The sequence below is a fragment of the Pteropus vampyrus genome, unplaced genomic scaffold (assembly GCF_000151845.1).
Source record: "Pteropus vampyrus isolate Shadow unplaced genomic scaffold, Pvam_2.0 Scaffold15, whole genome shotgun sequence".
Lineage (NCBI taxonomy): Eukaryota > Metazoa > Chordata > Mammalia > Chiroptera > Pteropodidae > Pteropus > Pteropus vampyrus.
Window position 1 is genome coordinate 1,447,208 of NW_011888796.1, and position 24,964 is coordinate 1,472,171.

At 41.2% G+C, this 24,964-nt stretch overlaps 1 protein-coding gene across 8 annotated transcripts in view; it reads right to left on the minus strand.

Annotated features, from left to right (window-relative positions):
* RAD51B (RAD51 paralog B) overlaps positions 1–24,964 on the minus strand; it is a 490,110-nt gene that overhangs the window by 32,563 nt on the left and 432,583 nt on the right. For 7 of the 8 annotated variants that reach the window (XM_011383867.2, XM_023526896.1, XM_011383862.2 and 4 more), the window contains one exon: positions 16,103–16,206. The exons of the other annotated variant lie outside the window; for it this stretch is intronic. In XM_011383867.2, the coding sequence (XP_011382169.1) occupies positions 16,103–16,206 (104 nt within the window). The remainder of the gene's footprint in view (positions 1–16,102; positions 16,207–24,964) is intronic. 8 annotated transcript variants of the gene reach the window in all.

Below are 24,964 nucleotides of genomic sequence, written 5' to 3' on the forward strand. Positions count from 1 at the left end.
ATTTGTTTGGTTGTCGTGTGAGTGATGAAAACTTAAAAGCTACGTTGATATGTACAGCATGTGGAAAACCACTCCCAGGTTCTCTTTGCCCTGGAAAGGCCAGAGGTACATGTACACATTCTTATGCACCCAAACAGTCCTATTCGTCCACTTGTGCACACACTCAACATCACTAGGCATTCGTTTAAAAAACACAGAGTACTGTGTACTGACTTGATGGGAAGCCATGGGCTTAGTTCTCAGACACTGGCCAAGAAGAGATGGATCCAACTCATCCCTAGACCACAGGAAAAATACTTTCGACCACAGAGCTGGCTGCAAAATATTCTTTTTGTAGGAAACAAAATGTTTCCAGCCCTAAGATTTTTTTAATTTTTTTTTTATTTTGGTCTTTTCACTGTTATTGAGTAGGAAAGGCAAATGCTTAAGCAAGAGGCCAAGTAAACATCTAAGGAAACCAAAACCAGGCTCCTTTGCTGGGAGAGTGGAACACATGGTGAATGAGAAGCACGCCGGACAAGCTTTGGGGGCACAGCAACCCAGACAATTCTTTAAGTATTTATGAGCCCAGTTTAATTCCACTCACTGCAACTTTACTTATTAACTAAGTAGACTTGGACAAGATACTTCACTTTTCCAAGCCTCAGTTCTCTAAGTGTCAAGTGTAAATAATAATAGTATCGATATCATAGGTTACTGTACAGAACCAATGAAACATGTAAAAGTTGCACAATGCCCAGCACATCGTAGGCACTCAAGAAATAGGCTTAGTGAAGGTAGGTTCTGTAACTCTTAAAGGTCACTAGAGGACTATTTTTGTAGACTGTTAGAATCCAATGATTTCCTAGAGATTAATATCCCAGCCCCCATATTTTCTAAATAAGGAAAAAGTCCCAGAGAGATGAAAAGGTGTGACCAAATCATCCAGTCAGCAGGGCCGGAGCTGAAACCCTGCCGAGCAGGATGCAAAGAGTAAAAAAAGTTAAAATACTTCACATTACAGAGAACATAATTTGCTGTCAGTTGTCAGTGGATCTCAGACTTTAGAGTACTATGAATCACCTGAAGAATAGATACAAATGCAGATTTCTAGGCCCATTCCTAGTACTGCTGATTTAGTTTGGGAAGGCCCAGGAATCTGAACGTTTAACAAGCTCAGCAGGTGGATTCCAAGAAGTATTCCTCTGACCTTTGGTGAAGAAACATTACAAGGGGAAGTCATCAGCCAAATAAACAACCAAGCAGAGTACCACGGTTGTATCCTAAGGTTTAGCACAAATAAATGATGTGGCATGCCCTACCATAACTAATGAAGAATACTCCCATCGTATAAAGTAGTAAATGAGATATAGAATGGCACTGATTCTTCTTCTAGATCATTAACTATTTTATAGAAGAGGAAACTATGACTCAGAGTTGTTTGCCCGAGATCACATATTTAATTAGAGTCAAAGCTAGAACTTAATTCGAAAATATCATCTGTTTCACAATGGAGAATCTTTTTTTCTAAGTGCCTAGAGGTGAAGACAGTGGTTTATGTACATATGTTTTATGCCAGAATTCATGCATCCATTTTAATCCCTGAAAGAATTAAAAATGTCACCCATTTACAAATGGAAAAATTTCCCCCTATTATTTCTGGGCCTATGATTCATTCCATCAGCCCCCTTGTAGGCTAAAAGGAAGAAACTTGGTTAGAAGCAAGAAGTAACAATGCCATACAATGCTGGACATTTCAGAGACACTGGAAACTGTATTCGCATTGGTTGGTGTACACCACCTTTCTTTTCATTAAACTCCTACCCTTCTCATGTAAAACATACACCTGACCCTGAGGTCTATAAAGTTCTGTATGTCATCAAATAACCACACAAGTATCTTAGTTAGTGGTTACTATGCTAAAGATTTGGGACCTTCTTAGACACAGCCCACATCAATCGATATAGGATTGGATTCAGAGTTCTCCAAAAGATGGAGTTTCAGCTATTCCCTGTAGTGATGGAACATGAAGAGTCTTTTAGCAATTTCTGGGGTTTTGTTCCCACAGACTAGAAATGACGATTACTTTCTACTTTTTGGTCCAACACTAAAGGATCTGAGAAGGTACACAAGTATAGCTCCTCCGCTTCTACTTTTCTGTGAATGAATGCTTTAAGGCAACAATAATCTTCATCCCCTAACAGAGGCTCTTCTGAAAAATACTATAAAATGTAGGCAACATATGGAAGTGAAAGCCATGGCCTGTTTGAAGGAATCAATAACATATTCTTCAGTTGGATGATGCCAATCCTCATAAGAATCTCAGGATGCTCCAATTAAATCAGCAATGATAGCCTTAGAAAAGATTAGGATTTAGGTCAATCTTAACAATCATTGTCCTTGGCCAAAGAAGGGAACTGTAGAATTCTTCTTATAGAATCAGAGGTGGAAACTGAATTAGAATCCAAATACACACAGCTAATCACGTAACCATCCTGGCCTTTGGAGCTGCTCCTCGGCTCCATGTCATCAGTGCCTTCAGAGAAGACCAGCTCCTCTTCTCCAATGTGAACACATTAAAGGATGGGGGCCTGCCATGCTTTCACCAAGGGAGGGGCAGGGTCTGCATACATGTATCTAGACCCTGGAACTTTCAACACATTTCTTTTAAAGGAAGTTCTATTAGTTTCAAACCCCTAACCCCCATGAGGCATTATTTCTAGCCATTAAAATGTTTCCTGAGCTTAGATACATCTGGAAAGTTTTGGAAAATCCCACAGGAAGAAGACTAGGCCAGGAGAGCTCCTTTTCTCATGCCATTCAGGAAGCACTACACAAATGTTTGCCCTCCAAGACAGCCCAGCCCCAAAACCCAACTCTCAAGGCTGGACAATCACGGCAGACAGAGGAACCCTTTGGGGAATAGGGCCAATGGAGAATATTTGGTCTTACATTAACCATGTGAGACCCTGTCAGTCAAGGTCTGTCAGAAAAACAGAGCTCACCCCAGGTAGTTTAAGAGAGAGAATTTAATGTTGGGAACTAGTTGCAAATGTGTTGGAAGAGCTAAAAGGAAAAGAGAAGAAAGTGAGGCAAACCAAAGATCAGCAGCAGTACAAAGCTCCACTGTCCCTAGGGCTGGAGGCACAAAGGAAGAGGCGCTGTTACCAGAGCCCAGAGGACGGAGTTGCCCAACTCCAGCTCTTTGTGGAGCTGAAACCGCAAAGGGATCATGAAGGAAGAACTAATGTTACTGCCTGAGACACTACTGGAAGCAGAGAGAGGGAGGCAGGAACGCATGGCTTCTCCCATATTCCTGCCCTTCGTCCTCTCTCCAGGGCCTCAAACTAAGCGGAACCAGTGGAAAGGGAGCCAGGGAAATGCAGATTGTTGGGTCAGTTCCCTGTGGTACCAAGCAGAGCAGGGGAAAGGCAGAGAGTGGACCTAAAAGCAAAGGAACAACTGACCGGCATGACCCACTAAGGCAGGGATTCCTGATTCCCAATTTATACATGGAAATCTTTTAGAAAACCTTGAGGGCTAAACTGGTAGTTCTCCAAATTAGTTACCGATTCCTCACCCATGGGCTATAAGTTTGCCAGAATTCACTGAAGAGGGGGACACAGCTATCCACGGGACCCTCTCCTCCCCGAGTGCTCACAAAGCTAGTTTGCATCCTTCACTTTGCCCACTAGGTGATTCCAAACTTCATTTTCCACACATTCTGATAACCATCGTCCCTTGGTAGAAGCCAGGATTCTAAAAGCAGGAAATAGCACTAAGGGTGAAAAAGAACATGATGGGCTGGAAGCAAAGATGGTGGGGCGGAGAAAATTTTGACTTAAGATTCTGCACAATCATAAGAAATCCCTTCTGACCTCCAAGCTAATTCCTGATGGCAGTCATTGAGGTCTGGGTGGAAGAGTGGAAGCAGCAACACTGTCACATGAGCAGGGAACTATTCATGTCCCGAGCAGGGCTAGCTCTTGTGTCCCTCCCAGGCCTGCTCGCCCTCCTGCACCACCAGCTCATTCAGTGAGCGACAACCTCATCTACTCACTCACATCAGAAATGACTCCTCCTTCCAACCTCCTTCCAGATCCTTTCTCTCTGTGCTTAAAGGCTGCTGATCCTATCTCCTTACCATCTCATTTATCTTCCTTCTTTTCCATCTCAAAAATGGCCACTGCTTTGGTTCAGGATTTTTTTTTTTTTTTTTTTTGCATCTTATTGCAAATCTCTCCCAACCTGTATGGTAAACTCCTGCCTAAGAGAATCCTGTAAAGTACAAATCTGATGTCACAGCTCTGCTGGAAGTCTCTCATTGTGGCTTCTGAGAGCCTTGAGGATCAGGTTTGATTTGGCCTATCTTTCCTTTCCTTGCTTTATCTTTATATACACACCCCATTGGCCTGCCTCCACCCATTGTACAGACACCCACATAGCCTCTCCTTTGCAGTTCCCACCACAAAGCCTTTATTCATATAGCTTCCTCGGCCTCCTTTCTCTGAATCCTTCCCTGACTCTGCCTTCCCTTCTGAGTCCTGACCTTCCAACACTGATGCCCACACTACTCTGCCACAGTTCACTCAGTATCTTCCCTGTATTTACATGTCCGTCTTCCTCTACGAGCTGTTCTCCCTCTACGAGTATGATTTTTCAAGGCCGGAAATTGGGCTTTATTGGACTTCATATTCCCAACATTTGGCACACATGTCTACCCAGAAAAGATCTGAAAGTAGAAAAAGAGGATGGAGGGAGGGAAGGATGAAATGAAAAGGGAGTGTCCAACATAAAGAATACTTAATGGTCTAGTCTAGATAAAAATAGAAGAGTTATAAGAGGATTCATGCCTATGGTTAGAGCACACACAAAGGACTATTATTAGAATTACAGCCTCTAGAAGATTTATTGCTAAAGATTTCAAGCTGTAATGTATACCATTTCTTAATTGAGCAAAAGTATTAGATTTTAAGGAGATGAAAAAAGTGACCAAGACTTCACAGATGCTATAGCAGTCACTCAGTCAGCTTGTCTCAGTGGGTTTTCTTTGAAAATACTTGGCCTTTGGACAACCAAAACATGTAATGAGACCCCCTATGCACAGGGGTCCTAGAGATGAATGAAGCCTTTGGTAGAAATATCTGCTGTTTAATTTAAACTGAGATTACAGGCTGGTTCCTAAGAAGGACTGGCCTACTCAAGTCGATGGGATCAAATGCTGACAGACTGTTAGCAGAGCCAGTCACAGGGATCTAAATGAGAAGAGTCTAAATGAGAAGAGGGGGAGAAGGGTGGAAAAAGGTAAAGCTAGTGCCAAAATGGAACCACAAGTAGGAAATGGAGATTAGTCACAAAGAAAAGCCTCAGGTTCCCATGCAGATCAGTATAGAATACATCTAGAGAGAATACTGTATAAATAGCTACAAATAAGAGAACAGGTTGGTATAAGCATGGCTGTTGAAGGGTTAGAGGCCACATGGGATCTGCTGAAACTGTGTTTTAAGGAGGCAACCATAAGAGAACACAGAAGTGCCAGAGTTTTCCCATTTCACTAGACGTTGTTTGAATCTTCAGTAGGGTACTGGGATAATACTTTCAGAGAAGAACAGACAATTCAGAAAGGATTAAAAGGTAAACTATAAAACTGATTATTATGTGGGGTAAGTGCCTTCATAAGGAAAGAGTAAAGGGATAAATGTCACTTATATGTCATTTTGTATCAGCCACGAGGGAAGGGATGTCTTACCTGGTACACTACTGTACCTCCTGCCCCTGCAGGCTTTCACTGGAGGAGGCCATGGACAGGTGGGCACAGGTCTATCCCCACTGTAGGCCAGACTCCACGGAGACGCTCTCTTTCTATTTTGACATTAAATGCAGAACACTGAAGCCGAACCCAGAACATGGAAGAGATGCTGGCTGGAAAGGTCAGAACGTGGAAGTTGAGAGATGAAGTGTCAGCACATCCCATGACTAGTTGGCAAGATTCAGAGGACCATGTCCCATGGAGCTCATTCTTCCTCAAGAATGCTCTGTTGCTACATAGAGCCATATGGTTATGAGAAATAACTAATTATTTAACAGAGATAGAAAAAGCTCTCTCAAGTCAATGAGTCATTCCACTCTTTGAAGGGAGCATTCCGCCTTGTACAGGCATTGAAGGGGGCTGCACCACAGTGGTTAAATGGAGAAATTTTGTGCAATTAACTCGAAGTAGCGTGCATGAATAGTCTTATATTAACATGACATTCAATAGAGGATAATGGTTAAAAAACCCAGGGATGGGGGGACCCTTAGAAGCCAGGTGATTTGGAGTGATTTTTCAATGCTCTATAAACCTCAGCGTACTCATCTTTGAGGTATACCTAGTAATACCTATCTCATAAGGTTGCTGTGAAGCTTGAATGAGAACGTGCCCACAAGGCGCTTAGCAGAGTAATTGGCACAAAGCAAACTCTTAATAAATGATTGGGCAGAGAGAGTCAAGCACTTGGAAAGCCAGGGCTGTGAAGGCTTTGGGTGATTTGTGCTCAATCCCTTCAAGATATACTAGGTATCTCAGTCCTAACATTTTAAGGTTTATAATGATGTACCTCTTTCTGGAACTCTGACACTCAGAGAATTCTGTTACTTAGAGTCATGGATCATAATCCCAGCTCAACCTCTCACTGCCAGTTCTGAGTTAAGAATTCAGAAGGTAGGCAGTGGGCTACAGCCACTGTAGCTTGGCTCTCCAAAGGTGTTCTCATAATCATAGACCCTCTGGTAACAATAAAACAAGGGTCCAAGACTCAAGCACACATGCTCTTTGTCCTAGATGCCAGAACTCTTAAGCTCTGCCAAGCCAAGAAGGGAAACTTTCAGAAAGAGACCCTCTGTGGAAAAATCTGTGCTTCTAGCATTTGAACTCTAAGGCAGTTGCCAGGAACCATTGACTGATTTAAAAATCCAGCGAAGGTTATTGCATGTGGAGCGAAGGGCGACAGTGTAAGTAAGGAGTGAGTGTGTCAACTCCATGGTAACTGAAAACTCCAAATTATTTAGAGCAGCAAAACCCAGGAAAGCTCAATGACTTATATTGTTGATGACGACCACTCATGCACTGGATGATGTTTAGCTATCATAAAGTGTTATGGTAACATAATCAGACTCACATAAATTCAAATCAAATGCTAGGCATATATTTGATTTGTTTTCCCTTACACCTTCATCACGGTAATCCTTTGTCTGCTTCCCATCCCCCTACACCTAATTTCATAAGCTATTAAGATTGTGGAATGGCCTGAGGCCCCACCCCACCCACTGCTCCAGTCAGGCTGAAATGCAAACCAGCGTTGTACCATGCCGTGACCCTCATGCCAGAGCAGACTCCTGGAGAGAAGCAGAGGCCACAGACCCAGGCAGTGCACCACCTCAGGCAACCACACTCCCCCAGCAACAGCAACCAGACTATAAATTCTCGAAGCTGGATCTGCCTCAGCTACATGTGTGACAAGCTGTGCTTTTCAAATCATACACACAGACAGGGCAAGGAGCAGTTATGAATCACGGTCACATGCCAGGAGTATTTCTAAGGCAAAAATAGTGGAAAGAGCAAGAGAAAAAGCAAGAAGCAGCTCATCATCTTCTTCCTGACTTCCCTGTCTCAGAGTGGAAGGTGCTATTCTAATATGTAATTCAGTAAGCTTTGGAGGTAAGCTAAATGACATTCTAGATCTAGTCATCCTTTGGGGAAAATCAGAGAGAAAGTTAATAAGAACCATTCATTGCAAGCCAAAAGAATCATCACTTAGTCAAGACTTCATTTTCCAGCACCTCATTTTAATCCTAAAAGTTTTTAAAATATGCCTACATCTCACAGAACATGGTACAGCAAAAAAGAATTTAGGTTCTGGAGTTACAGAAACTTGGTTTCAAATCTTGATACTACTACTGAATACAAGTTATTTAATCTGCTAGCCCAGTTTCTCTATTTGTAAAAAGGGCGATGATAAGATTCATGCAGAAGGGTTGTTGTGAGGGCAAATGAAATAATGCACAAGAAAGGACGGACCACATGCCTGTAACCATAGGTGCTCAATAAATCGAATTCCCTTCTATCCCTAGAAAATAAAGGAGGCTTAAATTAGCATTGCCTAGAACATTGGAACTGAGCAATGATGCTCTTTATTACCAAACTATGGGGCTCTGAGATGGCAGGAAATGGGTCCCCACACAGGCTGCCTCCTGCCTCTTGCCTCCTTTCCTCTACCTCCCACTCTGACACAGACTCAAAAATACAATAACCGCAAAGCCTCTCTCGTGCTGAGAAGACCAGACAAAAAAGTCCAGCAAACTCCAGTTCTCCCAAACCACTGAACACCTCTAACCCATGAAGATAGGTTACAGGAAGCTCAAGATTTAAGAGTGAACCTAGATAGGCACAAATGACCACTTGCAGGAGAGGGCCAGAGAAATCAGCCCTGTTTGCAGGATGTTGTCAATAGGGAAAGTCCTTTGGTTGGGAAGTCCATGTTCATAGTAAAATTCAACTTGGAAAAATTCACTTATTTACATGTTTGGGCCCAAGAATTTAAAATGCTGACTTTTTATTTGGTAATTCATTGTAATGTGGGGGTAGGATAGTACCTTTTAAAAAATATTTTTTCTGCAGAGTTCTGTAGAACCTTCTCATGAACCTCTGAAGGTCACAGTAATTTGATTGGGCTTGGGGACTTTTTTTGTTCAGAGTTTACCTACTAAAAGTTAGCATGGTAAAGTGAAAATAGCAGCAGATGAGGAATCGAGAGGATTTAATTCTAGTTCCATTTCTGTTACTAGTTGTGTGACCCTGAGTAAGTCACTCCACCTCAATTGCTAACCTCCCCGCCTCTATAAAATGAAGGGGCCAGAACAGAGTGTGGGTTCAAGGACCACCCCTTCAACAACCACCGGATGTGCTTGCCCTCCCTGAATGGTCATTGGGGGCGGGGCCTGGGAATCTTCACTGTTAACAAACACCTGTGGTGCTTAACCTCACTGCAGTTGAGAATCACTGGATGAGATGATCTCCAGAGGGCATCTCTGACGGGACACTTTCGGATCCTAAATGCTTTGTTCTAGTGAAAGTTATAATTCAGTTTCTAGTTTATGTAGATACTGAATCCTTCTCTTCCCTTTGCTTTTTCTAACCAAAGATGTTGACCCCATTTTCTTCTCACTCACAGTTAACAAACCAAGGCTAAAATACAACATCCTGCCCAACCTTCATTCTCAAATGAGCCAAATAAATTTCAGTGTCCTTGACTCTCAGGTCACTGAGTGTCCAAGAGATCTCGTAGCTGTTTCCTATGTTGTTTTCCAACTGAAAACACTTGTCTTCCCCAGTCTGACAGTGAGGTCTTCAATTTGGTTCCAAAGCCAGTGTCTCTTCTGCTTCCTGCAACAGCTGAGATTTCTCTAGAATTCTCTCAGCCACATATTTGCCCTGGTTTACTTAGCAAGTTAGAGCTGGGAGGGTCACTGCATAAGGAGATTTGGTACCAGACAGTATGTAAAAATAAAACTAATCACAGCTAGAGGAGAATGACAGAGGTGACAAAATGCTGGTGAGATGAGTGACTCATTAAAGCAGAAGTCACCTAAGCACTCTGAGTGGACCAGTCATTTGGGTCCTGATGGTCGGAGATCATGATCCTCAAAAAGAAAATTAAGACATGGACTGTCTTCCATGAAAACAAGTGTATTCAATTTACAGAAGTATTCTTTGCTCACAGATACATCTCTGCCTTCTGGTGTTAAAGTAATTTTTCCTTTTGGTAGTGGTGGGAACACTTAATTTTACAACTCTACTTGATAAAAAGAAAAAGACATCTAAAACCCTATCGTGGTTCCCCCACCCATGTTTTGTTTTGATTTCGATTTGAACTTTTATTGACCCCATGGGGCTCAAAATCACCTAGGAAAAACTGACTCTCGCCCTCAGCAGATGTACATGGTCTGTTACAGCGAAAGCATCTGAAAGGGAGACCCCTATCTGAAGCACGGGAGCAATTGTACTGATGTATCTCTAACTGACAATTTCCAGTGGAACCTCTTCAAGGGAAAGTTTTTTCTATTTGAGCCAATTCAGAAGTAGTGATTTTTTGAGTACACTGACCTTTTTTTGAAGGGAGCTCCACTGAGGTTTTTGTTTTTGCTTTTTGTTTTGTTTTTGTAGGTGGTGGGAAGATACTGATATTCTCATATCGACTGTGGAGATAGAAACGGGAAGTGTGCCCCTTGGGTATCTGTGTTGTTCTTTCTCAGAGGGAGCCTATCTTTATGCTCTGTGAGTCTCAGTTCGCTGTATTCATTTGCTCTTGCTGTTTGCTTTCAGGTACGACTTCCTCAGGTTTGAATACATTTGCCTGGTGACCTGAAAAAATAATCATTTTAAATCACTCTTCTGGGCTCCCTTTTTATACATTTTCCCATTCTGATCCATACCTGTTAGAGTAATTCTGATGAAGAGTGTGGGCAGGGGGGTTAGATTTCACACTTGAGCAGCTCTGAAAAGGGAGTGAACATTCATACCCAAGGCAATGTACTTGGCTGGGATTCTCTGTTCTCTTTGCTATTTCTGCAGATATTTATGCTTAAAAAATAATTTCTCCCACCCTTGAAGCACAGCCAAGCTTCTCCTCTGGCTGGATCCAATCACACACACTCACACACAAAAAAGTCTCCTTCCCTAAAAACAGCAGATGAGCTACGGTAGAAAACAACAGAACAAGTATGGTGACCTGGAACCATTTTACAGAGGGAGAGGGGTTCATTTCTGAATGAGGGCAACTAAGCCTGACTTCTTCCTAGGAGGAATCTGGGAGCAGGGAAACACACAACTATAACTTAGGGCAGGGAAAACTTCATCTTCAATGTCCCTCTTTGGGCATATATGGATGTATGTCTGACATTCTTGACCCAATCTAACCTTCAGATTAGATTTGGGAAAAAAGATTCATCATCTTTACTCTAGTTCTTCAGTCTTCTGTTAAGCCTTTCCAACCACTTAAGACTTGTGGAAGATGGCAACAAAGATTGCTTATCCTTCCCCTCAGCCAAAGACCCCGCGCTGCCCGTTCCCTGACCGCAGCGCAGCACCCCTCCCTCACTCTGCCTGGGTCTGTCTGTGTCTGGGGCTCTGGCTTGCTTACACAAAGCAATTCCAACTAGGATTTCAAGGGAAGCTTGGTTCTCACTCTCCCACAGCCCCCAGCAGGCTGGTTCTACAAAAAGGTATTACTGTATTCAGTATTTTTACATTGTTTCTATATAAATATCTGCCTGTAATTGTCAAGATTTGATGCTAACCTTTTTAACTAACAATTACTGATACTTTAAAGGAACTAACTAGTAAACTGCCAAACTCAGTTGCTATGAGGGAAGAGCGATTCTAAAAAAGTAGTGTTTCCTTCTTCCTCAAGACTGGGTTCACATATGGATACGCAGAGTTTGAGGTGCCAAGCATTGTCCTTACCTCTGACGGTATACAGTAAGATTCAGTCACAGCACTCGAGGGGCTCATAATTCAGGTCTCGCACGTGCAAGACTAGAGACAAGTGGTAGGTGCAACTGTGGGCAATAGAGGGGAGAGGGGCTGATTAAGGCTGGGGTGTCAGAAAGTCTTCACAGTGATGGTGTCTGGGTCTTTTAAAGTACGAAATGGACACTGAAAGAACAATTGTATCACCAGAGAGGAAACACTGAATGCTTCCAAGATGCAAAACAACCTGGGACTTTGAAAGTCTAAGGGTTCAAGTAAGGATCAGGAGCTTGAGAAATATTATTGGCTCCTGTCAACGATTTACGCCTCTTATTAGTCTCTTCCCTCAAGTGTTCTGTAAAATCAGAATGCCTTCTAATAGAAGATGACAATATTGTCATAAAGTTCATTTAAAGAAACCTCCCATGTGAAAATGTCACCTCTTTCCAATTTGTTTAAATAAGAGAGTCATAATATTTATTTCATCAAGGGAGCTTGAAGCTTAGTTGGGATTAATTTACTTCATTACTCTTTCTAGGGCACTTAAAATTTATAATCCCATATGTGGTTTGTAGGAACAGACTTCATGAGGATTTGATGAGAAACGCTATGAATATTTCATCAAGTTTTTCATCGTTTTTTCAAGTATAACCACCCTCACTCTAGCTTCTCCAGTCCCTCATTATAATGTACCTGGTTACCACGAGAGTTTCCCAAAGGAAGGCCTTAGCCAATCCATTCTGGATGCTGCTCTTCATTAATTGACAAAGGACCTCCCTTTGCTGAAGGGCCCTGATCTCCTCTATGGGCAGTGGATCCATGATGCTCATATAACACCTATTGTTTACATGTTTATCTATTTCCCCAAGTACATTGTGAACTACAGGGCATCGAATTACTCATATTTTGAATCTCTTACAAGCATCTGACACAGTAAGTAGCAGAGAAGAGGTGATAATAAAGGTTTGATAAATGAATAGATACATACCCTCTGCTCTTGTCATAAGGGAAAAACCAACCCATGTTTTCTGAACATGTGACCTGCCCTCCTGGGCTTTTCTTCTTTCGCTGTTCACCCTCACCCCACCATCTTTCCTTTCCTTTCTCACTAAGCTCATTTGATTATTTCAGGCAGAGGTTTTCAACTTGGGCTACACAGTAGAATCACTCGGGGGAGCTTTACAAATAAAACATTTCTCCCCACCAGGAGAAGTTCTGATTTGATTCGTTGAGGTGGGGCCCTGGCGTTGGAATTTTGTAAATGCCCCTGTGACGGGTTTAAAGTGGTTTAAAATGATACTCAAGTCCTATCTTCTCCTGAAAAGACTAATGTGCCTCTGATGAGTTTACCTTGCTCTGGATTCAAAGCAGTTGCTGTTATAACCACTTATTAGGTAACAAATCAAACACTGCCTCGTGATAGTATCTCAGTTTTTTCTTTCTCTCCTGCACTTCATTTCGATTATTCATGAATGTGTATGTTTGTATACAAGTGTATGCGCATTATTATTTCGATCATCTCTCATACTAGACCAGAAGAGGTGGAAACTGTGTCTTCTACTTCTTTGCATCCCTATGCCATGTACATGGTGAACCAAGTTGTACTTTTGGTTATTCAAAAAAAATGAAACGAAACTAAAACAAAAAATCAAAACAATAACAACACAAATCAAAACAAACAAACAAAACCCTAAACACCTAGTTGAAGCCATTTAAATACTACTGTAAGAACATGTCTTGGTAAGAATAATAATGTTGCAAAAGGGTGGGGCAGGATTGAGGCAGAGTAGGAAAGGAGTAAATAAAAGTCGAATGGAAAAAAAGCTAAAGTAGTCCAAAAGAAAATGTTTCCCAGCTTCTTAAGAGAGGTTTTACAAACACTGAAGCAGAATAAACAAGAGAATTAACTTGGCTTGTGCCCTGATAAGGAGATTTCTTTCCTGGTTATATAATTTTACAATGTTTCCAGGGTGTAAAGAAAATAATCAGCCAGGAAGGACTCCTTCCCTTGGACTACACAATTCGGCTCTTGGGTTAATCAGTTCGAAGATCTGCTCAGCTTGACCTGACCCCCTTCCAGCTCTGTGATCTCAGACTAAGAGCCCTGGTGTAGAGCTCAATGTCACAGAAATGGGATAAAACATAATCTTCATTCCATAATCTTGATCCCTTGGTGTAGTGGCCTCTGCTTGCACATCAGGGGGAAAAAGCAAAAGAGAAAAAAAAGAAAAAAGCTAAAGCTGGTATTTTCTCCTAGTGGTTGGTGTCCCACAGGTCTGCCTACCCTGGAATGATGCAGGCATACTCTCCGACTAAGTAGTGCTATAAATTATTTGGAGTATTATTTGGAGCAATTATCTTAGACAGCTATAAAGTACTGTTTTGTGCATGTATCCAGAAGAGGTTTATTTTCATATGGCTTCTCTACTTTGTCATGACATAAGACCACAGGAAAGGCTCAGTGAATCACTAAGCGAGATAAGGTCATCAGATAGAGACACGTTTTCTTTATCAATCTTTATCCTAGTTATTAGGTTACAACTTTAACAACTGGTCCCAAAAGACACACATATTTCTACAGATTAAACACACATTCTTTTGCCTAGGTTGGCTATTTTAACACTTATCATATTTTACTTAAATTTCTCATTATGGTTTGAAAACATGATTCAAAAGCATTTAACTCTGCTCTTGATTGATAGTAACAAGTTATCCTTTGCAGATTAGTTAATACCACTGACCCATCTAACAGGATATGAGTTGATAGACTCACTGATCCATTCATGCTTTGCTCCTGGTTCTTCTCATGACCAGTGGCCTGCATTTGTCCTTATAAGCCAAGAATCAAGAGCCACCCAAATCCTCCAGTCACCAGAGACACAAAATAATAGCAGTTACCTGGACAGCCACTTCCTATTGACACTAATAAAATGGAAATGACCGGTTAGTTTATTAAAACAAATGGAAAAGAAAAATGTGGCTCTTACTTCTTTATCTAAGAAATGCTAACTAGAATCAGCCAAACTAGAATGTAGGAGCCTGGAATCCATGGCACCATATATAATAGACTAAATCACAAAATCAGTATGTGCCATCTAAAATCTAAAACAGAGACAAACTGTTAAGTTTTCAAGGAACAGGGCTAAGGATCCATGAAAATGACTGCATCAACACTGATTCACAAGAGCTTTTGCTTTTTCAAACAAGAGTTTAGGTAGTAGTGCTTGACAATCCTTATTGATATGCCTGATAGCTGCAAATGGGTTTAATTAACAAAATTTATAACCTAGGGTACAAACCAAAGGCCGTTAGATTCTACAGGAATATTTCTGGATGTGTTCCACTGAAAAGAGAAGTAATGGATTCAGAACCCAGGATACTTGAATCATCAAGAAAAAGACATCGCAGAAGTAATGAGCACGCCAGGGCCTGAAACTCAAGAATGTTCCTCTAAACGAAAACAAGCAGCTCCATCTTCTCAGAACATGGCTGACTCAATCATCAAGCTGGAATGTTATTTACATAGTCCCAAGCAAACCAAGAAGAATCCTCTCGTCTGTAACCAAGAGCACTCGGAAAGTTATGTCTGGAACAGGCAAAGGCTCATGTCTGTTGGATGATTCCTGACTCCTTGAAAAAGAGCCAATTTACCTAATGCAGGTAAAGGGCAACAATCCTCTTCCTGCCAACTCCTCCAGAAAGGACCACCAGCATGGCATTTCATGCTTTTTTAATTAATAACTTGGACTTATTATATTTAGCAAAACAGAGAAATCTGGGTTCTGAAGTCTGCCCTAGCCAACAAATCAGAATAATCTACCCTGTCTTCTTCCTCTTCCTGCTGTAGGAGAGGTCGTGATGGAACCTGGTTTGCACAGAGGATAAAGTTGAAGTTAGACATCAGGAAAAATAAATTTCCCAATTAGGAAACATCTTACTTACCAAAGGGGTCTTTTCTTTGGATGTGGAGGGAAGATTAAGAAAGGGGTAGAAATTAACTTTTCTGGATGGAAAGAGGAAATTCTCACTTGAGGCCAGGATAGAAACCATAAATAGGGAACTCTAAGAAAGTCATCATCTTTTTGGAGGTCTTTCTAGCATCATCCAGTACTTTAAACTACTGGCTTATGAGTTAATGCAAAAGTACCCAGGATCTGGGGAACAGTTTGTTCACTTGGCAAGGTCTTTTTTGGTTTCAGGTTTTCAAAGCATACTAACCTTAAGAAAAAGCACCATCACCATTTAATTTGTACATGAATTATCTAGTACTCAACAAACACCAGCTAAGTGAAATAATAATTTGCCCCTTACAGATGGAAAATTTGAGATCTCTAGAAGTGTGGACCTTGGTCCCTTATAAGCTATTGGCAAATATCAGGCGGCATGCTAACTCTCTCGGGTCTATTCTTATAGTTTTCTCCTGTGTGTGACTTGTCTCCACACTTCATTTTAACTGCTTTTGGGAAAGGCAGGGATGCTGGTTTCTCTACTTAGCCCCTGCTGGTGTTGGCCCAGGACACATAACGTGGCCAGTGCTTTCAGAAGATGAACACTCAGATTGTTAGGTACGTCTTGTTCTTGACTTTGACAGTCACAGAACATTATCAAAGCGCTCACCTGTCTTCTCTCTGAACCGAGGTATTGGAATATTAGCCGGGTATTCACACTGTGGCTCCAGGTGTTTCCTAGTGCAGCGGTCACACAGCTGGATCCGGAATTGCCTGAAATGAAGCAGGGCAAAACTAGGATTATAGATACCCTTTCTTGTGATGGCATTTCACATAAACAAAAGTCTACTCATTGCTCATTGCTCAGAAAGTACTCAGGGGCTCAGTTCATTACCATAGAGGTTGACGGATTAGAGAAGGAGACGGGTTCAGGGATATGAGACTTAAAATAAAAGCCAGCATGAGTTTCCTTCAGCCTCAGTGAAAGTGACTACTACTGGGCTAAAAGGTAAGAGTGTTATATAACAATAAGAGGTTGCATTGCAAGGCAGCTTGGAACTGTTGCTAATAATAAATCAAGCCACTCAACATCCACGGTAGAAAGGAATAAAGCTACTACATAGAGTAAGAGCCGGTTATGAAAGTCTTAGTTTAATAGAGTTGTAAGACATTTTTTAGCTTGATAGAGTTTTAACTCAATTTTCCTTATCAGTACAGAAATGGTGGCATATGCACATAGAATTTCTTTGCTCTTCCAACCCTGCTTGCATGCGCGTGCACATACACACACCCAGAAGAAGAATGTGGGAGAGCTCAACATTTCATATCTCTGTATTAGACATCCTTCTCCCAAGAGAAACATTCTTTTGCCTTCCAAGACTTTTCTAAAAGGGGGAGGATCTGAGTAAACTATCTGAGTGTCTAGCTGGCTCCACGTCGTACTTCAGCTACTATCTTACATCTCCAGAGCTTTGCTGATGACTCCTGACATCACCAGGAGGAAACTTCCTGCTCACCTCCTTTCCTTCCTCTTTAGACACGGCCTAACAAGTTCCATCACTTAGTAGCCAGCCTTCGCTATCACATCTAGCCCTTCCGGAGGTCCCTTCTGAACTCCTGTGCCCACTTTGGGCCTGGGCCATGGGAGGGATCCTAGTCTTAGGGAGGCAGGCACAGTGGGGCATTTTAGCCAGCCTTATATCCTCAAGATACTATCTCTCTTCAATGAGGAGTCAAAGTACACAGGGGTTGAAGTCTACTAAATTGGTTAAAAGGAGTTTCTTGTCTGTTGCCTACTCACTACATCATCTGATTTTCACCCCTCAATGTGAAGTCGGTCTTCTTTTCTAGACCAGACATCTTTCAGGGTAGTTGACCAACTTTGCATGACCCTAAGCTCCTGGGCCCAAATACTACAACAGATGATTGTGGTTCAGTGGTCCAAGGCTGGAAGAGATTTTGTTGGTAATGTCGAAGTGGGAGTGCTACTGGCATGTAGAGGGTCGAGGTCAGTGATGTTGCTAAACATCCTGTAATGCCCAGGACGGCCCCCACAACAAAGAATTATCTGGCCTCAAATATAATAGTGCTGAGCTTGTGAACCCCTAGGTTAGATAATACTAACCATATATTTTCTCTGGTTCAAGAAGTACAGGAATGAATTAGATGGAAATCACCAAAGGGGGCCTCAACAAGCCTAGGCATTTCAGACGGAAGGGGAATTTAGCATAGAAGAGAATAAGATTTGGTGTAACCTTGGTTCATTAGGCACAAGATTCAAAACACACACAAATTAAAATGAAAACAAATAATCCAGACTGTGCTGATCTGATCATATCACTCCCTTACTTAAACTCCTTTGGCAGTTGTCTGTGCCTGAGGATAAAATACATTCTGGGCATTTGGTCCTTGGTGCCTGTATCCCTCTCTGGCCCCATCACTCCAAGCTCTCTCGTACCTTCCTGATTTCTCTGTCTTCAACCTGCTTGACCTCTTGTAAGCAGTTGATAAAGCTTCCCTCTCCTTTGGCATCCAATATACTGGCTTCTTCTGCTTTTCCCTGTACCACATTGATTGCCTTCCTTTCTGTTTTTCTTCTCCCTCTCTTCTTAGTGGGTGGACTTCAGGGAGGTGGCCATGACTAAAAATATCCCTAATACCTATGTACTTTCAGTGGCTAGAAAATTTATTAATAAAGAGGCCAGGTGCTTGCATTTTAACATGTAGAAATTCTTTTATTACAACAAAGAAATGTCTACGCTTCAATTTTTCTTTAAAAAAAAAAAGTCTATTTTCCATCTTCTTCTTCTTGATAGAGATATATTAACAGAGAAATGTTTCTTGCTATAAGAAAACCAACACCGCAAGGGCAAGAGCAACTGATTTTTTTTGTTTGCATTTTTATAAAACAGCTCTATTGAGATAATTCATACTTAATATAACCCACTCATTTAACGTGTATAGTTAAATGGTTTTTGTCATATTCAGAGTTGTTCAACCACTACCACAATCAACTTTAGAACATTTTATTACCCCGAAAGAAAGCCTCAGATCCCTTAGCCATAAGCCTCCAGCCCTTCTTTCCTGCCCCCAGCCCTAGGTAACCATTAATCTACTCTTTGTTTAATCCTAAGAATAAGGAGAGGATGGGGAGTAGTGGAGACTGTGCTGAATTAGAGGATTCATCCAGAATCTTAAGGGGGCGGGGGGGCCTGTCCAGCTCCGGCTGTTGTTATCATGTGGCAATATGAGTTCACGGTCAGCCACATCTTTTGATTTTTAAAAGGGAAGCCAAAAATTAATATTTTAAGTACAATCTCCTGATTTAAAAATGCTGGTTTAATTTTTTAATTTTTAAAAACACACATTCTCATGAGACAGATATGACTAATTTCCACCAAGCTTGCCATGTCCTCTCAATATGGCATGGCCTCACTGCTGACAAGGAAGATTTTGGATCATTTCTAATCCTTTGTCTCAACCTGACTTTCCTCAACACTTGTCCTTCATTTTGAATCACAAGAACTGCAAGCCTGAATTTTAGCACCGTAAATTAATTGTCTTCAAATCGAGCTCAGATCTCCCATGTAGACTTGCTCCTCTTTCTTTGTCCCTCTCTTTGGCCTTGCAACTAATCCAGTTTGAAACCTCAGGTTCATTTTAGAAATTCTCCTTCTTCCATGCTCCTCACTTTCAATAAATTGTGAAATTCTATTGATTTAATTGTAAAATCTCACCTATATCCATTCCCTACCCTCCATTCTTCCTACCCCAAATTTAGATCAAGCCCACATTAGCTCTTATCCGGGGATGTCTGCTATAGCTTTCCACCTGATCTCCATGCTGCTATCTGCTTCTCCCTATGAAAGCCCATTCTCTGTTCTACCACCCAATTAAGCTCCCCAAGCACACATCTAAGCACATTTCCCTGCCATTTTTAATCAGCATGCTCAGAAACTTTCAATGGCCCCCAAGTACCTTCAAAAAGTTCTAAATCCCTAAAACTGGCATTGAGGGCTCTTCCAGCCTGTGCCTAATCTGCCTTTCCACACCTCTTTTTCCCCATGCCCCCTTCGAACCAGGAACACCTCTAGGTTAACATGTTGTCTTCAACACCACTTCCTACGTGCCACTTTCCTGATCATCACAGAAATAATGTTTTCCTCCTCTAAACCCCCTTACTACTTTCACTCTCTCATGTTACGGCCATTTTCTATCCTGTGGTATATTACTTGTGTGTTTTTCTTATCAACTCCTAATATATATTTCAAGAGGAGCCAAATCCATGTCTAATTTATGCTAGTATGCCTGAATCACTTAACACAAAGTCTGAGACACAGGGGATGTTTAATAAATACTGGTTAAATAGTTAATAAGTTATTCTTACTAAACGTTGAACCATGTTATATTTTTATTTTAGCAGATTTACATTCTTAGTTCTATCTTGCTTAGGCTAAAATTAAGAGGTTTACATCTTTCAAGCAAACTCTAGAAACTTATTGCTTAGATGCCTGCTAAGTGATAGGGTAAAATGAGGCTGAGCTTTAAAGTTTGCTAAGGAAAAGCTACATGTGAATAATTAGAAGTTGCTAATTAGTTAAGCACTCAAAAATTTTTCTTGGTACTAAAACTGTAAGAGCTTTCCAGGCCTAGAAGATGTTTTCAGAGATCAGAGCCATTTGGCCAGTAGCCACTATTTAAAGAATCCCATGTCTTTAAACCAATGAGAATGGTTTTAAAAAGTACCCATCCATAGGCTTGGCTGTTTTCTAGACAGGTAAGCTCGAGTCCTAACCAAGGTCCATGAGTGCAAATGAGCGAAAAGTTTCCAGTAGAAACCCTGAGAGAGCAAGCTTGAGGAGACAGATTTTCAGGAGTGCTTACAAACATTAGCCACCTTCAAGAGCAATAACAGCAAGGCCTTGAAAGTTAATGATAATAAAAGATAATATTTTTAAAGTACTACATGTTGAGTACGAAGTGAGCCCTTTATATGGGGAGCCCTTTATGTCTTGTTTGAACTTCATATCTTAGTTCCATCTTTTCATATCCTCACTACTACTCTATGAGGTAGGTAATATCATCCCTGTTGACAGACTGAGGCAACGAGAGATTAAGTAACTATCCCAAGGTGACATTGTGGGGAAATGACAGAGCCAGAGGTCGAAACCAGGCTGACTGAGTCTTAACCTCTTCTCCAATCGGCCTTCTCCAGGCTCATTATGTCAAATAGCCTGCTACTCCACCTGCCAGGGGGGACCCCAGGAAGGGCCTAAAGAGCCCAAAGACCCACCTCTGGGAAGACACTGATGGAGGTGTGTTGTGAGCATCTTATCACTCATCTAAACTCAGTGTGTCACTCAGGCTCCACACTCAGCTTCCTCTGTTCTGATGTACAGTGATAACCCAGGGCAAGGGGTTTCTAGAAAGATATGCATGCCCTGGCTTGGCAAGGTATTTAGCCTTGCTCAACTGGCCCAGTAGCTGAATTCATGCAAATCAGGTGGCCTGAAACCGACCCTCTCTGGCTAGAGGCTTACAAATCTGGTCAGGATTAGAAAGTTATTTCACTTAATAGGTGGGAAAATAATTGTTGAAGGGTGGTTAAAGGTGGTAGGACCACTTGAGAGAGAATTGAGAGAAAAGGAAGTGGAGAAGTTATCAATTACTATAAGCTTGTAACTTTCTTTTCAACTGGAAAACTCAGTGGTCTCATGTCTTTTGACTTTCAAGCACTCTTATGTGAGGACTGGTATAAATGATCATTAATGCTGTTTATGGGAAATTTAAGGTGGAAGGAATATGCTTACTGGCTTTTCAGAAAAGGTGATTTCCTGCCCAATGACCTAATTAGTCAGGAAATAGATAAGTGAACCTTCTCTATGCTCATTTTAAGCGGAAGTTCTAAAAATTGGGGTGCTTTCTACCTCTCTCCTTTTTGATGGCCGTGATATTTAGACCTGCCAAGGCACTATGACTTCATTGTACTGGAATTTGGTTGATTCGAATACGAATTAAAAAATCAAATAAATGACCTGGGTTTTGAAAATATTTTCATTATTGGGGATTTTTCATTGTCACAGGATTGAGCCTGTTAAAGTATCTGAATAAACTACATGAAGAAATCTAATTTATTTACTCTGAAATCAGGTCTCTCTAAAAAAGACTGTGGGAACATTCATTCTCCACTCTCTCAGAGACTCTTTTAGATAAGTCAAAGCATGTTCTCTTTCTGTATTTGCTTACCCATCTGTAAAATGTGAATAATAATTCTTGCCTCCAGGCAACCAAAGGTTCCTGGTGACCCTTAGATGAAATACTTGATATGTATAAATGACAGAAACAACGATGATCAAACAGTAAAGATGAAATTCTAGGAAGAAAAGAAGTTTAAACATCATCTTCCATGTTGTTTATTCTGCTAATAATGAGGCAAGCTAGTAAAGTTCAGTAATGAAGTGGTTAAAACAACAGAATTTGAATTCTGGAATCTCTTTCATAAGTGCATGCTATCTTTTGGATGCAATTCCCCACTCCTTGGAGTGGGAGTAGGTTATGAAGACAAATTTCTCACAAGGCAAGGGACTTTCTCTCTGCTCTGTACACACAGGGTTATAGCCTTGTGCAATCAGACTGGAGGAGGATAATCAGGTTGCTATGTAGCCTTGATTTCCAAAAAGGTAATGGGTCTCTGGTACCAACCTGTGTCAGTACTTAGAAGAGGCCTTTTCTTCTCTGAAAACATTTCAATTTATGACTTTTGTGGCTAAGCATCACTAGGAGGTCAAACTGAATCTCTAGTACATAACATAAAAGTGTCTGCTGTGTAGCAAAAGGGCCAACTTTAAAAGAATAGGCTTTTCCATGTTAAAAAAAAAATTAAAGCATAAACAAAGCAGTGACTCCCAGAATAGGAACAGAGAAGACCGAAAGGTTCATGGCCTAAGAAGGCTGGATATTCTGGACATTTGGTTCCTCCTGTTCCTTCAGTTGAAAGGCAACTTATTGAGACTAGAAAAAGAAATATAAAAAAAAAAAAGAGAGAGAGAGAAAAGAAAAATATTTTCAGGACTGAAATAAGTTCAGGGAAGGAGATGGCATGTTACCTTTGGAATGGACTCTCTATCTCGTTTTCACATTCTAAAGCATGTTCTATGAAATTCATGATAGCATATGGCTAGGAGGCAGGACCATGAAGTTCTGTTTCTGATTTAGTTGTAGGCTTTTAGTGAGACCGGGAGGAAGAAAGAGAGTGGCTGTAATAATGAACATTGGAGTAAGCCTTGGTGATGACCAGTTTTTTTTTTAACCTCTCTGAGACTCAGTTTCCTCATCCGTGACAGGAAACAGTTGTTCGAAATTATCTTAAAATTTCCTGCCTGTACTAAGAACTTTAAATCTATGGTGTTTTGACGACAAGAAATTAGTTCCTCATTCTGGACCTCACCTTTTCCAGGAAGTCTGAGAATGCTCTATTCCACATGTTGTCTTGGAATGGCTGTGCCCTACCTGATACCCCTTTAAGCCTGAAGAGTGTACAGATGTATGGTCCTTTTCCTAGGAGCAGGTTTCTCTTCAGACTAGGCATTTTCTTAGTCTGTCCTACTACTAAAACCTTATAATGGGTAAACATGTACTGGCCAGTGGCCAAGTCCCAGCAAATACAACTTCAACATAATGAAGCTGAAAGATGGGAGTCTGAGTGAAATAGTAGGGATTAGAAAGGGAATATCCTCCATTGAATTCGGTTTTCTTCTGTTTAAAACCAGGCCCGTGGAAGGTGCTGAGCTTCAGCACGTTTTTTGTTGGGTCATTCGTTTGAACTAGGGAAGTGACTGCGACTTGATTAGCCCCAAAAGAAAGATGAAGTAGGGAAATATTTAGATCTGCTTCTTTCTAAGTTTCCCAGAGTAACCTAAACTATCTCTGATCGTGGATCATTAGCTCTTGTTCTATTCAATGCAGAAAGCCAGAATTTTAGCAAATTTTAGCCTTAAAGAGGATAAATGTGTTATAAAAAAGGAAGACTGCCCAGGGTAGGCTATTTCTAGAAGAAGCATTCAAGATGACCTACAAGCTCCATGAGGCCACAGGGCAAAGGTGTCACATAGAAGAGATTGGGATAGGCTCAGACACCTATCCTCCGGCAAAATTAATTTCCTTGGGGGCTTGTGGTTCACTAACTGAACCTGTGAACCAGCTGTATTTAGTGTGCATTCTGCTTCCTTGGGCCTCTAAAATTGACAATGGTCTGTAGGTCAAGTTCCAACGGAAGTGATATTTCTGACCTAGCTCTATAAATAGAGCACTGGAAAAAACCCATCAGCTGCAAATGGCCCAGGGACCACACGCTATCTATTAAGTAAGTAACCACAGTCTCTGTGCTGCCATTTTAGATGAGAAAAAAAATCCTTTGTTATTTATAATCTTCAGAGCTTTGAGATTCTCAAAATACTTTAAAGCTATTAGTCTTCTTTCAGATTTACAAATAAAGGATCTGAAGCACAAAACCACACCATAACTGCCTCAATAGCATCTGCCCACTGAGGAAGGCATTTGGTCTGGTAAAGAATAAGGCTCCATCATTTTGGTAAAGCAGTAAAGTTCATTCCCAATGTCTCCTGGCTGGAAGTGAGAGAGGTGACTGCAGTTCAGAGTCTTTACTTACACAACACTAGGCTGATCCAAGTTTCAATAAAACTTTTTACTGAGGAAGGTAAGAAATGTGAAGAAGACATGAAAAGGTGGGGTAATCGGAACCTTTGGAATGCAAGTCTGGGATGGATTATTCCCCCACAGCAGAAGGTAGAAAGAGAGTTAGCTGATCACTAGGATAAAGACTGGTATGTACCAGCCCACACCACTTAACTTGATTGGCTTTTGTAGGGGTAGAAAATACTCTTAACTTTCCCAGAGTCTTAGAGTGGTCATGTAAGTTATCATCCAACCAGAACACTTTTGAAAATGAAACGAGGAAATTTTAATAATTATATTGGGGTAGCAGAGATAAATCAGGACTGTTCTGGGAAAACCAAGATTTATAGTTACCCTACAGAGATACCACGTAGGAAATGTCCAAAATCAGGATGAGATGCTCACCCTACAAGAAAATGGTCAGTCTAGAACCCATCTCATTTACTAACCAAAAGTTGTACAGGGGATATGGCACAGGACTTCTCTGCTATGCTTGCAGTAACAATGATGGGTTTCAAACATAGCCAGGAAAACAACGGGCTTGAACCAGCATGTCTGAATAAAAAGAAGCAATTCCCTTCTTTTTATTCCCTCCTCCCCCCAGCTCAGCTTCCAACATTCTCTAGGAGGATATGGCCCTGAATCCTTTCTCCAATAATCCAGCTTTCCTCCTGCTACCTTCTATTTAAGGAGGAAAAACCCGTAGTTGGGTCTCCTGACTCTTTGAAAAGAACTCTTTAATTAAAAATAAGTTCGCTCGCCAGAGAAAACACACATGTTCTCCTTAGGTAAATAAGATAAATTAAAGAAAACGAAAACCCAACCAGTTAAGAAAATC